At 27.3% G+C, this 16,074-nt stretch overlaps 2 protein-coding genes across 3 annotated transcripts in view; one reads left to right on the top strand and one right to left on the bottom strand.

Annotated features, from left to right (window-relative positions):
- Positions 1 to 16,074, bottom strand: part of LOC109593864 (troponin T) — a 168,468-nt gene that overhangs the window by 109,298 nt on the left and 43,096 nt on the right. The window lies entirely within an intron of this gene.
- LOC109593859 (acetylcholine receptor subunit alpha-like) overlaps positions 3,057 to 16,074 on the top strand; it is a 77,206-nt gene continuing 64,188 nt past the window's right edge. The window contains exon 1 of the mRNA XM_020008975.2: positions 3,057 to 3,274. Coding sequence (XP_019864534.1) covers positions 3,071 to 3,274 — 204 coding nt within the window. The 5' untranslated portion in view covers positions 3,057 to 3,070. The remainder of the gene's footprint in view (positions 3,275 to 16,074) is intronic.

Here is a 16,074-nt window from a genome sequence, read left to right as displayed (position 1 = left end):
AAATTTTATTAAGTTTGAACATATATATACTAATATTTACGTTTTAATATAATGTATCCACTCTAGATTCAATTAAATTTTCATTCATTAATGCTTTGTTGACACAAAATCAATTGGCTTTTGAATTTTAGTTAAAGGGATTGTGTTTACTATTTTTAAATAAAATTCGGTTCGGATTACGGAATTAATTTTTAAACCACTATTGTTCATATTGATTTATTAATAGTCATTTAGCTGAGTTGCCAAAAAGTAATATATGTGGCATAATAATTTTTATAAAAAAATTGTTACTGTTTGTCACATTTTGACAATATATTATTTAAATGTAATAAATGTGCTCATCCTTCGTTGAATTTAATTTTTTATATTAAACCAAGTAACAAAAAGTTGTTTTATTTTTAATTAAAATTTCAATTCGTTCTGCTATCCGCCGGATATTATGTTGCAAACTTCCATTTCAAGTAGTGACATCTTCAAGGTTTGTTTTATTTGGTGGAGGTTTATCTTGTGCACCTAACTGACAAACTTCATGACTTCAAGCGTCTTGATTATTTTTCTACTGCAACATATTCCCTTGCAACTGCACTAACAATGGCAAATCGATTCTTAACATTACAATAACAACCGCGACTGACAGCTGCACTTTAATTAAACGTACCCCAATTCCGAACAGATTTTATCGATTTAAATTAACTGGGCGAATCAACTTCAGTTTGTTTAAAATGCATGTATAATTTCGACTTTCTTTAATTAGTATCGACCCAATTTTCTTGTTATATTGTTTTTCTGCAGAAGATTGTAGTTTCTAAATGGTTAGTAGAATAATAAAATATTCAAGTCATATTTGCATTAAGTCAATAGTCATTATTAAATATTTGTATATAATCTTAAATAGTAAATATTATATAGGGGTATTAGAAATAATACAGAAAATATTTAATAATAAAAAGAATATTCTATAAATATATTTACTGTTCTAATTACTTTTCACACACAAAAACACTTATTAATTTTAAGTATATATTTTTTAAATATACTCAATATATTTTAAATTTTATTAATTTAAAATAATTAGTAATTTATATTATAATATAACATTATTAATATTTAAATATTCTATTATGGCTATATGTGGCGCATATGCCACAATTCTAAAAATGTATTTATGTAATATCCATAAATTCTGTAAAGACTTTATGGAAAGCAAAATGGGACAAATATTATAAAAAATGAGCTAGACTAATTTAAATGTATATTTTATTTCAGAAAAATAAAAAAATTATATTTCCAGATGTGCCCTGGCGCATACGCCATAATTTTAAAACAATATTCATCAATCAACTTTTTGAATTCATCAATTGCATTTTGATTCTTTAATTGTTTATAATAATATTGATAAATCTAAATTCTGTAAAGTCTATAAGGAAAATAAAACCAAAATTTGTATTTATTATCTTTTAAATAAAAGGAAATTCTAAAAGTGTATTGATTACTCCAATGTTTATTCGCTGAACAGAAAGAACCAGATTTAAGAATCGATTTTTTAAATGTACAGTAGTGGTCTTTATTATAGCAACTTTTTAAAATATTAAATATTTTAGCTATAACACTTTTATTTAATGTGAATTGTTAATGTATTCTTTGTATATAGTAATATCCTTTTTGTTTAATAATTTTGGTCTATATCTGTGGCATTAGAATATAGGATGAGTTTAAATTCTTTAAGCTTCTTGAATTGCTTTGATGCTTCGTTTAAATTTGTAAATTTTTTATGTTGATTTTGATAATAAACATGATCTCCCATATTGTTTTATAAAGTGATATCTGAAAATTGAGGCGGGCATTTATGTTTTGGTGCTTTTGCCAATCCATCACTATTTTAGATTTGTGTTTGGGATCGATTTCACTCATCGTTCATTAACGAAACGTTTATTAAGCATCATTACTTGAATATATGGATGCTAATTCTTGTTTAATATATCCCTGCATATAAATAAGTCTAAAGAAGCCTATGCCAGATAAATTGAAGTATGCCCATAGCATAATGGACACTGTGAATGTAGATCAATAAAAACTACCCCTCCCCATTATTTGTCCTGTGGTCTAGTGAATGTGTTTTTAAGCAAATCAAAATGGGAATTTTCAGTAGAAGTCAGCGTTTTTGTCATATATTTGGTGTACAACGGACCCTCATCCACTAATCTTCTCACAGTTCCTGAACCTATTTCAGTCACATTTCCTCCAGGTTTACTTTAATTTCAGTTAACAACAGAGTTTTTCTCTCAGGCAATTTTTTTCACTTTTTCTAAATTTTTTAATAATATGGGAAACCATTTACTTCTTTAGCCTTAAACACTTGGTCATCTTTTCTTGTTTTTCTCGGTCTGGCTAACTTCGAATTACAATTTTTCTTACAGTTTCACTGCTACCAATGTTTAAATAATTATAATAAATAAAAAATCGCTAGTACGATGGATTGTTCGAATCATAAAGAGTAATGAAGTATCATAAAGTAAAAAGTCCATTGAAAAATAAAGAAGTCCTCAATTTTTTAAAGAATTAAATGCCAGTTGCATAGTAGACACAACAAATTATGGTTAATACAATAATATATATTTTAAATTTTTATTTAAAATGATTAATAATTTCTATTATTCATCATTTATTATGATTATTATTTTTACCATTATAAACCATTAATATATTAAGAACCATTTTTATATTCACTATTTCTGCATGCCATAAAATAAACAGTGAAAACAAAATTTGGGTAATAAATTAAATCATGCCATTTAAATTTTCCCAGTTTTTTATTTATCAACATAAATTTTGTAAACTTTTGTCGTGCTGTCTAAAAATGTGTCATCCGGCATCTTAATCCAGTTTCCCGTTTAGGTGGAGACAAAAGCGAAATTTCTCTTGGGCATGTATTGAAGGCGGGAGGTGCCGAGGTGCCGATGTGGCACGGCACGGCCGCCGACCGCCTCCGCGAGAGTCTGAGTTCGAAAATCGGGCTGTGCGGCTGCAGTGTGGCTCCAGAGTGCCGGGGACACGCGTCTCTATCGACGGCATGCCTCCCTCAGCCTCCGAAACGTTGCGAGCATGGCTACTGTCGGCCCTGGTGGTGCATGGTGCCGTGGCCGGTAATCCCGACGCGAAACGTCTCTACGACGATCTACTGTCCAACTACAATAAACTCGTACGGCCGGTGGTTAATACTTCCGACGTCCTTAGAGTTTGTATCAAACTGAAACTTTCCCAGCTAATAGATGTGGTGAGATGCCTTTTATCTTTCCCATGTGTCCGCTTGCATTCTAGAAATTGCTCTATGTGAATGAATTATTTAGCAAGGAAGCGCACAAATATAAACTTATTGTTGCACATTTATTTTTGTTTAATGTATTTTTTTGCTAGTATCATCATTTATAAAATAAAAGCGACAAATCAAAATCTTTATACATGGTCGACTCAATTTGTAATTGAGAAAAAAACTTTAAAATTTTTAAATTTTTTACCATTTTAGGTATAATATGATTACGTAATATAACTTTTATTTCGGTGTGGGCCAATCTGACATTTTCTGAAAAATAATTATATATTCCGAATAATAAATGATAAATAAGTGAAACTCATTAGTAATAATAATTTTATATAGATTTAAATGTAATTAATACCTAAATAATATTTTTTATAAACAAAATTAGTTTTTTCAATATTTTATTTCGTTAATTTGTTTATGAACTGTAACTAAGTTAAGAGCACTTTATTTAAAATACAATTTTCTATATATTTGTATATTTAAGACATTTCAAGTCCAATGATTAGTCATATATTTTGAAAAAAAAATAATTATTATTTATAAATATATTATTTTTTTTCTTTATTCTAAATTAATTATTTTTTAATTTATAGCATTTTTGGTCTCCTAATGAAACTCATCATACAAACATACTCATAATATTATTCATAAAAAGTATCTGTTTATTTCTTTATGAAACGAGTTTTACATTACTTTTGTGTACTTTGTTTTAAGTTTGTATAAAAGGGTATATTTGAAATAAATTACGTGCTGTATATATCGATTTAAATTTAATATTATATTTCGTGATCTGAATTAACCTGTTAAATTAATGATTTCCAAAATAATTGAGTTATAGCATGCTATTTAAAAGATCAGAATAATAAGATTAATATCAAATTATCGAATAATTAGTAAATTATTAATTATTAAAAAAGTCTGTTTTAATTGTAGATTAACGGGCACAATACGTCAATCAAATTTTAGTAAGAATTCATTTAATATTTTAATTATATTAATATTATTATAAATTGTTATATTTCTTTTAAATATAGAATAATTTAATTTCTAGTTTTTATAATTAATATAATATATATATTTTTATATTCAAATAATATTTTTAGGGTTAACTGTGTTACTTTGTGATAATTAATAGTAGGTAATTGAAAAAGCAATTTACATTCTTATCATGAAACTTTAAAATAACATAACCTTTTTTTAACAAAATAGTCACCACAGTAATCCACAATTGCAAAGTGCCTTCTTAGAAGTAAATATCAAACTCTGTTTTGATCACATCTTCAAAATTAAGCCGTTTATTACTTAAAAAATGGAACAATAACAAAAATAATGAGAAATATCTGGACTCTTTGGAGTCTTTATTGTGACACGTGATCTTACATTGTCATAAAGAAACTGAACATTTTTCCTATTGGCTAAAGAGTCTTTGAGTGAGTATTTCATGAACTTTGGCCCACTAAGTCAATATACTACACGTAGTCCACTACACAGTCATTAAGCCTTCTTTGAATTAAATACAGCAATCATGTTTAGTTTCTTTTGCATCATGCAGAATTTTTAAGTCGTTAACCAAATTTGAACGACACGCATTATTTTTAACAAAAATATTCAAATATAAATTATGAAAAATAAATAAATATCATAAAAAGAGCACAAAAAGACTTTCAAATAATACATACAGTCTAAAATGTAAATGTAATATAAATGTTTATTGAAATAAAATGTTAACCAAAAATATAACTTACATTTTCGAGTAATTAATGATTAATTAACTTAAGTACAAAATATTAATAAAAAAGAGTTTATATGGAGGTCATCTTAAAAAATAAGTATAGATTTGTTAACTTTGTGACTTCGTCCCTCTGAAACCCAAACGCCTTTACGACTTCTTGTTTTACTGAAACAAACTCGCACGGCTTGCGGTTACTACTTCCGAGGTTTCTAGAGTTTCCTCCATAGTGGACTTGATGAGATCATTTAGCAATGTTAATTATGACTTGACAAACCGATAAACGAGAGATCGGTTCAAATAATTTTAGTATATACCTTGTAAAGATAAGAAAATAACTCCTAGTTCTTAATATTAAAATTGTATGTGAAATATTGATTTTGGTATTAGATCCTTTTTGAGCTCTCTGAGCTGCTCAGGGAAAATCCTATTTAAAAGATTATCCACTGTTGACACATTGATCGACTGTATACTACAAAAATAATGACGACGTTTCAGATATTTTTAAAATAAATAGATCCAAAAACATTTTAAGGTGTGTATTAATATAACATATACTATTGAAAAATGTTATGGTTTTGATATAATTTGATTACTTTCATGTTCATGTGAAAAAAACTTTATGTGTGAGTATATAAGATATAGATGACCTATACCCAACGATTAGAAAAATGAAATAGATTTATATAATTTCTACAGTTTTATACTACTAAACCATTACAGAATCATACTATTTTTAAAAATCTCGTAAACTTAATAGAAATCAGGCGAAAATATGTAAAATTAACTTAATAATAAAAAGCAGTATACCATAATATAGTAAAATATTTTGGAGATATGGAGAATTAATATTTAAGTTTTAATAAACCAAAATAATCCCATAAATGAAGGTGCAGTGATAAACACGATTAGTTCCCTGAAACTTGCCAGTAATATTGTTATTGTAAATTATTATACCGACTTATGCAACCCAAACATGGAGATTATAAAATAGAATCGTAAAATTTATGAGCGTATAGTTTAAAATTCGACATTTCACTTTGACCTATTTCAATATTCCATCTCTGAAACCATTCGGTCTAATCTGGACTGAATGGACATGTTCGAATTCGATTTTTAGTATTATCTCATTTTAAAGTTGAATGGGTACACATTAAAATGTCACAATATGTCACATATTGATTTTTCAAATATTTATTTTATTGAATTTAATTTACATCGAATGGTTGTGAAGTGTGACAAAAAACTGTTTTAGTTTGTTCGTAATTGGTATGGTTGAAAGATAATGTAACATATATTAGCATTTATTTGCTTTTCAACCACACACTACACCTGAAATTTCCCTGACTTCAATTAAACCAACCGCTCAATTACTTAACTACCGAAAACAGCCTCATTCGCATATTTCATACGTTCAGTCTAAGCTTTTGCAGCTTACTGGGAGATTATGGTTTAAATAGTATAATGGCCCCCTTATTGAAGTTCTGAGCAAACTTATTGTATTATTAATTGCTAATTTTAAAATATCAATCAATTTGTTCGAAGTATGGGTTGAATAATCTGTAAATAAGTGTAGTTTCCACATATAAGAGATATACTTAACGAAATTTGTATGAATATAGGTTTTAGTAATATCTAGATATTCTTAAAAATGTAAAAGAAACAAAAGGACGCAATTATATTTACATTATATTTACAATTATTCATTTATTGAGATTATTTGAATACTGTATTCTTGTCGATAGAAAATAAAAATTCCTCATAATTGAACAAGAGTATTAAATCACAATTAAACTTTCAACCACGCTGCTAAATAGAATTATAATGCGTAATATACATTTTTCTCTGTAAATTACATTAACTCATGCCCATTTTCGTTGTTTCCCTTGCAAAGCATCCAAATTAAAAGTTATGGCTCCCAAGAGAAACGTTGATTTTAGCAGAACCATTCCTGTCTTGTTCCTCCTAATATTTCCGGTATAATAGCGCATAGTGTTAGTCAGAACTATGCTTAAAACTTTAAGTTTTTGCTTTTAGTACTGTGCACTCTTGAAATTGTTTTAAATGGAACAATTTGGATGCAAGGTATAATATTTTAAGGTTTTACCAAGATATATGGTAATTAAATTTGCATTATTACTTCATAAATTAAAGTGGTTTGCTTTAATACATTAAGTGATCATTTGAGGAGGAAAATTTCGATAATAACAATTCGAATGACACTTATAAAGACTGAATACCGATCTCTTCATTATTTCTGAATATTATTATATGAGTTCCATTTCAATGGCCAGGAAATCCGAAAACGTAGGAATAAAACGAAATAAAGAGGGGCCTTTAGTAATATTGGCAAAGCGCTTTCAATTTATTGAAGTAGATAGTGGAAAAAATATGACGAACCGATTTTCTATAATAAGGTTATTGTCCGCTAGAAATTTTCCATTGTGTTTTAGAAGAAAGCCATTAAGTTTTTGCTTTGTTATAATGTTTGCTCAGTAAATACACCTACTGCATTTAATTGTGTATACAATTAGTTTTTTATAAATTATAAATTAAGAAAAAATATAGTAAAAAATTATATAAACAATGATAATTATCTAGCAGTTATTTATAATTTAGGATGTTCTTTTAGTTATAGTATTTATGCATTTAATGATGGTGCTATATAAAATTATCCAAAATTATGGTATAAAACTTTATTAATATTAATAATTACAATATTAAAAGTCATATTTTATTCAAAAAATTTTACAATTATTTCCAAGAAAATGGATTTGATGCACATCGTAAATTGTTCGTTGGGAATATCTGTAATTTATACAACACAGAAGTACCAATGGATATAAAAAACAAGACAGCTTTATCGGACATATAAGATAAGTTATCAGCACAGCGACTTCAACTAAAGACTAGGAAACTTCGGCTTTGCTTTTTTTCTGTTTCCAACTTCCAGGGGTGAAATTTGATGGTTGGAATAATTGTTGAGAAAGAATGGGGTATCGATTGGAATGTGTCGGATTTCTAGGGGAGAGAAACGCGTAAAATGTGTGTATTAGTGTGAGTGTGTGTGGAATTTTATTTCAGTTAGGTAAACACACACGCATTTCATTGCTTTTTCAAGCGATAAATTATTCTTTTAGCTTGATTAACACACATGTAATATTGAAGTAATTGAATAATAGATTGGGCGTGTTTTTTTCCCTCATGGTTAAATAAATTATACTTAAACGTTGTTTTTAATTACATAATTTCAGTTCCATGTAAGTCTTTCTTTTTATATGGAACAACCAAAAATGGAAATATTTAGTAAACAGGAGCGCTAAATTTTCTAAAATTGTAAATATTATACATATATAGTACCATTTTATTTATTATTTGATCATAAAAGTCAAAAAGTAATTTTAACTGAATATGCTGACTCCAACATATAAATGTATTCTTGTCTGCGTGGATAATATTCCCATTCCAACAATTTAAGGTCTGATTTATTATTTACGCCTTTGGGGCAATTACTTTAAACAGTGTAGTAACCCGAATCGTACTACAAAGCTCTAACGGTAATAAATAATTTCTAATTTTCAGTCATTCACAATCTAATCTATAAAAGGTGCAACTTTAATCGTTGTTTCGGTATATTCTTCTAGGCATTAAGAACATCAGAGGGCGAAGGCTGAATTACATTACTCAGCCATGTAAATGGCGATTATACAAACTTCCGTTTTTAAATGTGTCGGTAGTTTTGCGAGAACGTTTCTATAACATTACGGCACATTACACACAACCGTTAAATTTTACTCTTCATATAAATTTTACGTTGTTTACTACATATGCTAGTGTATACTGGCAATAAACACTGATTTGTAAATTAATATCTAATATATGCCGGATGCGCCAGTTTTTGAATTGTAATAAATATTGACATAAACACTTAAAATGTATGTACATAAATTATAATATTTGACTTAATGAACATAACTCAATATTACAGGAACACTAATGATTATCCTGAACAGATGCAAACTAATGCATTACAATTGAAATAGTAGAAAATGTAAATATTTAAAATATTTTATAAATTGTTAAATCATTTTGTATTATTAAATTAAGCAAAACTTAAAACTTAAGTTACTACTAGTAATGGTTGATGGACAATTATGTTTTCAATTTAAAATTTTGAAGTAATCTGTTCTAAAATTGAATTCCTGTCATTAGCCAATAAATAAAACGCCGTTGTTCTTTAAGAAATAAATTCTTTTTCTTAACACTTCGGCCGGAGCTCCGAAACTTTTTTAAAAAGTTTTTTCATTTGTCTTGCCGGTATAAAAAATTATTGGCCTATATTAAAGCAGAAATTTAAAAGAGAATCCAATATCTCTAGTAGTCCTAATTACTTGCTAACTTTATTATAATACAATGGTGGTTTTTCGCATAAAAAAGTTATTTTATACATGATAGGCTTATTTAATTAACAAACTTTTAGAGGTTGACGTTATATTAAAAGTTGTTTTAACCTCTATACCATTTAACCCAATAAGTTAAAATGAATTTAATCAAGTTTGTGTTACAAAATATTGTTGTCAAAACTGAAATTTAAGGTATAATAAAAACACATAATTTTAGAAATTTTGTTTTCGTTATACTTTCTACCAAGAATAAATTATCACTTTATAACTCATAATTTAACTTGACTATCAAATTTAAATTTTAATATTACTAATTTTAGTACTATTAAATTAGTATTTGAACAAAATTTTATTTTACTTATTAAACATAAGTATTGTAATAAATTTGGTCACGCTGTAATTTTTATAAAATTATAAATATGAGAATAAAAAAATACTATGAAATCTATTTATTGTTATAGATGAGATGTGAGACTGGAACAATACCTGTTTATATTTGATTGACCTTTTAACTAATATAGAAACAGTTTAAGAACATAGTTGTAATAATTAATAAATTAAAAAAAAAAACAAAAACATTTTGTTTATATATATCTGAAATATTCCTTACAAGTGAGAGATTCTTTAATTGTGAGTCACAACGAAAATTTTTAAACATATATTACATATTACACGAGTACAATCGCCCAACTATTTCTTGTATTTTGTAAAGGGTAGGTCAGAAGCAAACATCAAAAGAGAAGAAACTACTTGAAAAAATTCGAAATAATAAAATTTTATTAACAATTTTAGCGATAATATCGACATTAAATATTTATAGAGTTATTTTCAGTATACGTACCTTTTATATCTACATATACCCTTGAGAAACAGTGCTCTTTCAATATGGACCATGTACTATGCGAGATAAAAGGGGCCGATAGAGCTTTCAAAAATAATCCTCATTGTAGCGAACGGCGAAGTCACAGTGGAAGTGGCTGTCGTTCGATATAGGATGGGCATTATTCGATGACTCTTGCAGATTTTACGTTAACAAAGCGGGCTAGTTTCAAGTGGCATACCCTCGTCAGGATTATGACACGAGATAAGATATTTGAAATTAATTTCAATGTTACTAATTTTATTCTCTTATCATTTTATTACTCTATTTTCATAAAATTTATCGTTTATGGTTATTATTGCCTTGATAAATTTATCTTATTGTTAGTGAGTCAGAAACTTAAATTGTATGGAGCACACATTACACATTATAGATATATTTTAAGGAAAAATCGCAGTGAACAGGATGTAATTTTATCAAAAATAATTGCAATTTTTGCAGTAAAATTTGAATTATTACTATATAAGAATCGAAACATCATTAACATGAATTTTCCCGCTTAATAACTTCACTTAAAATGTTATTCACGTTTTAGAAGATAATTTATTATCCTCTCTTTCATGTTGTAATTATGGTAGATTGAGTCCGTTGACAGTGAAGTGGTTCATTCTGAATAGGTATTAAATTAAAAATACAAAAGATGAAAATTCAAGTGTATTTAAATTAAAATTTGAAATTAATGGTTTCATTTACTCTCAAAGTTCTTTTACAGAACTGTTTATTGTATTATTACCAATAATATTTTTAATAATAATTTAATACGAACATAAAGCAATATACCCATCAAATGTGTGGTATTATCAATTAAATAGCATAAACAAATTTTGTTTTTTATTTTATATAAAAATAGATTGAAACAACCAACCAACTTTAAATTTAAATCACCGTTGAAAAAACAAATTTTCATATTTCAAACATCGTACTTATTTATCCAAAATGCCGGAAACTATCAAATATTTCACATTCGTATATCATTTAAATTCCTGCGGGATATTCGATACCTCGCATCACATGACAATGAGGCCATGTGCAACAGCCTATATCAACTAGGTATTTTTAAAATACCATTTAAGGTTGAATGTGACGAGAAATATGCAAAAAACTAAAAATAATTTCACATATTTTTCAATTTTCTTGTAATTCTATCAGTGGCAGATACTTCTATATATTTTCAGATTTTCATTTAACAATTTAAAATTTTAAAATGCGATTTAGGAAAGATTTATTTTGGTATTAAGTTTTCGTTAATCCGATGATAATTTTCCTGGTTGGAACCAATGCGACAGTAAAACCAAAATAAATTAGAAGTTTGAAAGAATCCAACGAACAGTTATTAATTCCCGATATTGCTGTGAATTGGCGTGCGAGTTTCTCCGATAGCAAATAAATACGCTTAAATTGAAATCCACCTTAGGAATACTAAGCCTTTCCCAACGGGAGCGTAGAGTTCCATCAAACGATTTAACAACAATGCCCTTTGATCCTTAATATATCCCAATAAAATTTCCCCAAACTAGAATGTAATTTCGTGTCCGAGCAGCAATCGAGTGGCCTATTTAATCTGGCTATCGTGTCCCTATCACATCACACGCTGCCAAAACAAAGTAACTGTAATTTAAAGTTTCAACCGGCAGAAATAGATGCTTACTTCACCTGGGTCATCACAGTAAAATGTTGGCTTACTGCGAACTTCTACATTGCTACTCATTTAATCTAGAACGTGTAACTGTAGATACACTCCCAATTTATTTCATTTCGCAACCGGGAGTTTAAATAAAGTTGAGTAGTTATATTTATTCGACTTTCAACAAGTATCTACTTTGTTGCTTTGTTCGTTATAGTCATGTCCATTGAAACTTTCTAGCAGGATAATTTACAATTTTCAACTTTTAATTAGACATAATTTTGAAATTTACAAAATTACTAACGCCTCCTGAGTTACAAGTAGTTAAAAATTATATATATTAATGTTTTTAAAAATTCATTCTAAGAAAAGCTCATTTATTTCATATTTAATTTATCCAGTTCCGGTTTTAAATTTATTTATTGCACAGTTTTGCACAAAGTTACTACATATTTGTGTACAATTTTCGAACTATTGTGAACATCTGCTCACTTATGGGAACGTGCAAGGTAAGCAATAAGATATCTGACGTATTCAAGTTTTATTTGACGGAAATTCGATATTTTGCTTTTAAAATTTCCTTGCCAATACTGAGGGATGCCCTATTTAAAATGCAAAACTTGTTGACGGCCCGTCTAAAGATTGTAAAGTTTTATAACGTTATCAAAGGAAGGGAGTGTCGAATTTTTTGACTGATGTACTGTCAAAAAAAATTCATTACAACATATGCTCCAGAAAAGTTATATATATATATATATATATATATATATATATATATATATATATATATATATATATATATATATATATATAAAATTTACATGAAAATGACATTTTATGTTATTATACAGTCCATAAACACAACTTGAAAAGCTATTTATTTAAATTAAACGGAGTTAGTTTCTATATAAACTGGCTTAGAGAGGATACGTCGAATAACTTAACTTTAGAAATCTATTAATCATTCCAAAGTCTGCTTCTGCAGCTAGTTTATAGTTTAATTATCCCTTTAATAAACCATGGGTTTATTGTATCACATAAACAATTTCATGTGATTTAAGTCATTATGACAATATTTACAATACTACATATTAAATTAATATTATTATACATATTAAATTAAATAAAAATTGGAGATGCAGATTGATAACACACTCATATATTATATTTCTTCTAATATACTACAAATGTATAATTTTTAGCAAATATCAATAGAACGTTGAAAATATATTTAAATTTTAATTTTGTACCTTGTATCTGCAAAAAAGTATACTTAATCATTAGTATTTTAAAATTTTAAATGAATTTACGAATTCCTGTGTTTACATAAATCTCAACCCAGCTACAGTATACAAACTTCACCCACGTCTAAAGAGGTTGCCCTTTAATTATGGACTAAGTGTATATCTGTGTTATCCTTCTCAGATACATTTAATGAGATTTACTAACAGGAAATTGCTATTCATGCTTATTTAGACTATTAAAGCATTGATTTAAAGTTCTGCACGCCTAGTTGAGTTGTCATAAAAGTTTTCGCTGCCTCGGAACGCTATGACAGTTGACATATTCTGTAGAAAGGTGCATCAAATAATGTTAAAAAATTTTGTAGGGCAACACCATATTTCAACTTGTAATCGTGGTCGATAATAAGCGCAACAAAAGTAAAGGACTAAAAAGTAATAATATTTATTTTAATTAAAAGTTTTTCAATTAACATTTACAATGTGGTTCACTAATTAGAAACACTTTAGTACGGGTGACTATGTTGACTTTTATTGTAGGAAACATAAATTTTGTTAGTTTTTTAACTAAACAACTTTGAATTTGACTAAATAATTCTTGCAAACCATTTTTATTAAAAAGTGAGACAACAACTAACAATAACAATATCTTATAATAAAATATATATGTTACAACATTTAACATTTTGAGTTTCGTATCCAATAATTTTTAAATGAAAAATATCTAATAAATATCTTATTGTTTCAACAAGTTGAGAATACAGGTTATGGAAACAAATTTCATTTGAATATTTTAATTTTTTTATAAAAACGAAATAAAAGAACACCCTATTTGATTAACCAGTTCTAATTTATTCCTATTGTATATTGATTAGGATTGTCTATTTGATATGGAAGTATTTTGTTCACAATTTCTTCCAAATAATGTCATTTTTTAACTTTAGTTTTGCTCTGTGATAAACACAACTAAATGTAAGGGGTTTATAAATAATTACAAATATTATTGCTTAAAGTTTCTTAATATTTACAATTCGATGTAATCAGATTATAGTGATTTTTTCGTTAAGTTAGAATCATCAATCATATTTAATTGCTACAATCAAGATACATCTTTCGATTATAAACTTTTAATAAAGCAATAAAGAATGCATTTAAGGGAAAAAATGAATATATCAATTAATATAAAATTATCATACATTTGTGAGTGATGTATTTTCTTTAAATCTTAATTTATTTAAATGGTGCAATAAAATGAACTAAATTTAATACGTGATACATATTCTGTAAATATTTAAATTTCTGATTTACATTGAAATTGAACGGGAATAATTTACTATTTTAACTATTACGGAACAGGGGTCTCGATAGCAAATCTGTCAATTTGAATTATTTATAGGAACGAAATAAAGGAGATACTCAATATTCTACTATTCTTCAATTTAAATGTAAACTTCATTACCATTTTCTAAAAATTTATCTTTTTACTTGGGCTTTTATTTAAGTAAATAAAAGATTATTTGTTTCTTTTTTGTGATTTTGAATTTGTTTAAACATTTTCATGTGTGCCGATATCTATTTCGAAATTATTGAAAAATCAGCTAACCCGCTAAACAATCATTTACTATGATATATATGCGTTTATATTCACTAAAGTTTCAAAATGAACCGAGTAAAATTCGCAGAACTCTGTCGACCCTAGAAATGTGGGGGTTTCTACCCTAAGAATTTAAATAACCAAATACAGTTACGGACGAGGACGAGAGTGTTTGATTTATTTTGTAAAGAGAAATGATTCGTTTCAATTTCATTAGAGTAATAATTTTTTTCTGGCGTTGCAATAAAAGGTTGTTAGTGAATCATAAAAACTGCGTTAATCCATGTTAAAGAATAATTGTCTGTATATGTCCGGCAGTAGGTGGTTGTAATGGCAATATTTCGAATATGCAATCGTATGTCTGGCAGTTTAACACCGTGGAATATTACAGACATTATTCGTCAGGTATCGGATTTATGAGAATGTGGTATTGTACATTGCAGTGGCAATTTCGTTTAAATCCTTTAAACATTGTCATAACGCATTTGATTCAGATGCCACGTAAAAATAATTTTGAATTGTTTAGTGCAATTTTAAACTGTTATTGAATATTTGATTTGTTTTATTGGAATTATCGTAGGTTAATTGGAACATTTGAAATCGTGCAGATTAAAATTTGGAAACATCATTATAACATTATTAACATATATTAAGGGTAGTAATATTTTGTAAACATACTAACTAAACAGCTGCATGGTGCGTAGTTAATTACCTCTAGTCACGATTATTAATTTTATTGTTTTATTTTAGTTAAAAGATGAATATTTGCAATTATCCTGACAAGTTGGTATATTAAATTTATGTTTTGCAGTAATATTTACGAATATGTCCTATAATTCAGAACTAAATCAATTAATTTTAATTGGAGTGAGTCCGCAACAGTATCGGTGTAGTCCTAATTATATACTTATAAAATTCCCAATCTTAAAACTTCGTTTTGTTTGTAATTTAATTTAAAATTATTTGTAAAACACATCAGTAGAATTGTTATTGATATACGATGAATTTCAGTTGACTTATTTTAAATAAAACCAGTACAACACTTTATTTTCATAGTTGAATTTGAATAAAAGTATATTAATGTTTGCGTTAATTAATATCGTCCCGCACATATAAAACCAATTAGGATCAATGACAATCCATCTCCCTAGCACTGTAGAAAATTAAACTGTGCACCAGAATGTGATCGCATCTGCGGCCATTTCTACACAGATTGCAATTATTGCATGTATGCTCATTCCATTCATGCACGTCCCGAATATCTGAACTGTTCAATATGAGTTT

This window comes from Aethina tumida, chromosome 3 (assembly GCF_024364675.1).
Source record: "Aethina tumida isolate Nest 87 chromosome 3, icAetTumi1.1, whole genome shotgun sequence".
Classification (NCBI taxonomy): Eukaryota; Metazoa; Arthropoda; class Insecta; order Coleoptera; family Nitidulidae; genus Aethina; species Aethina tumida.
The sequence above is the reverse complement of the archived record's forward strand: the minus strand, read 5'-3'. Positions and strand labels throughout refer to the sequence as shown.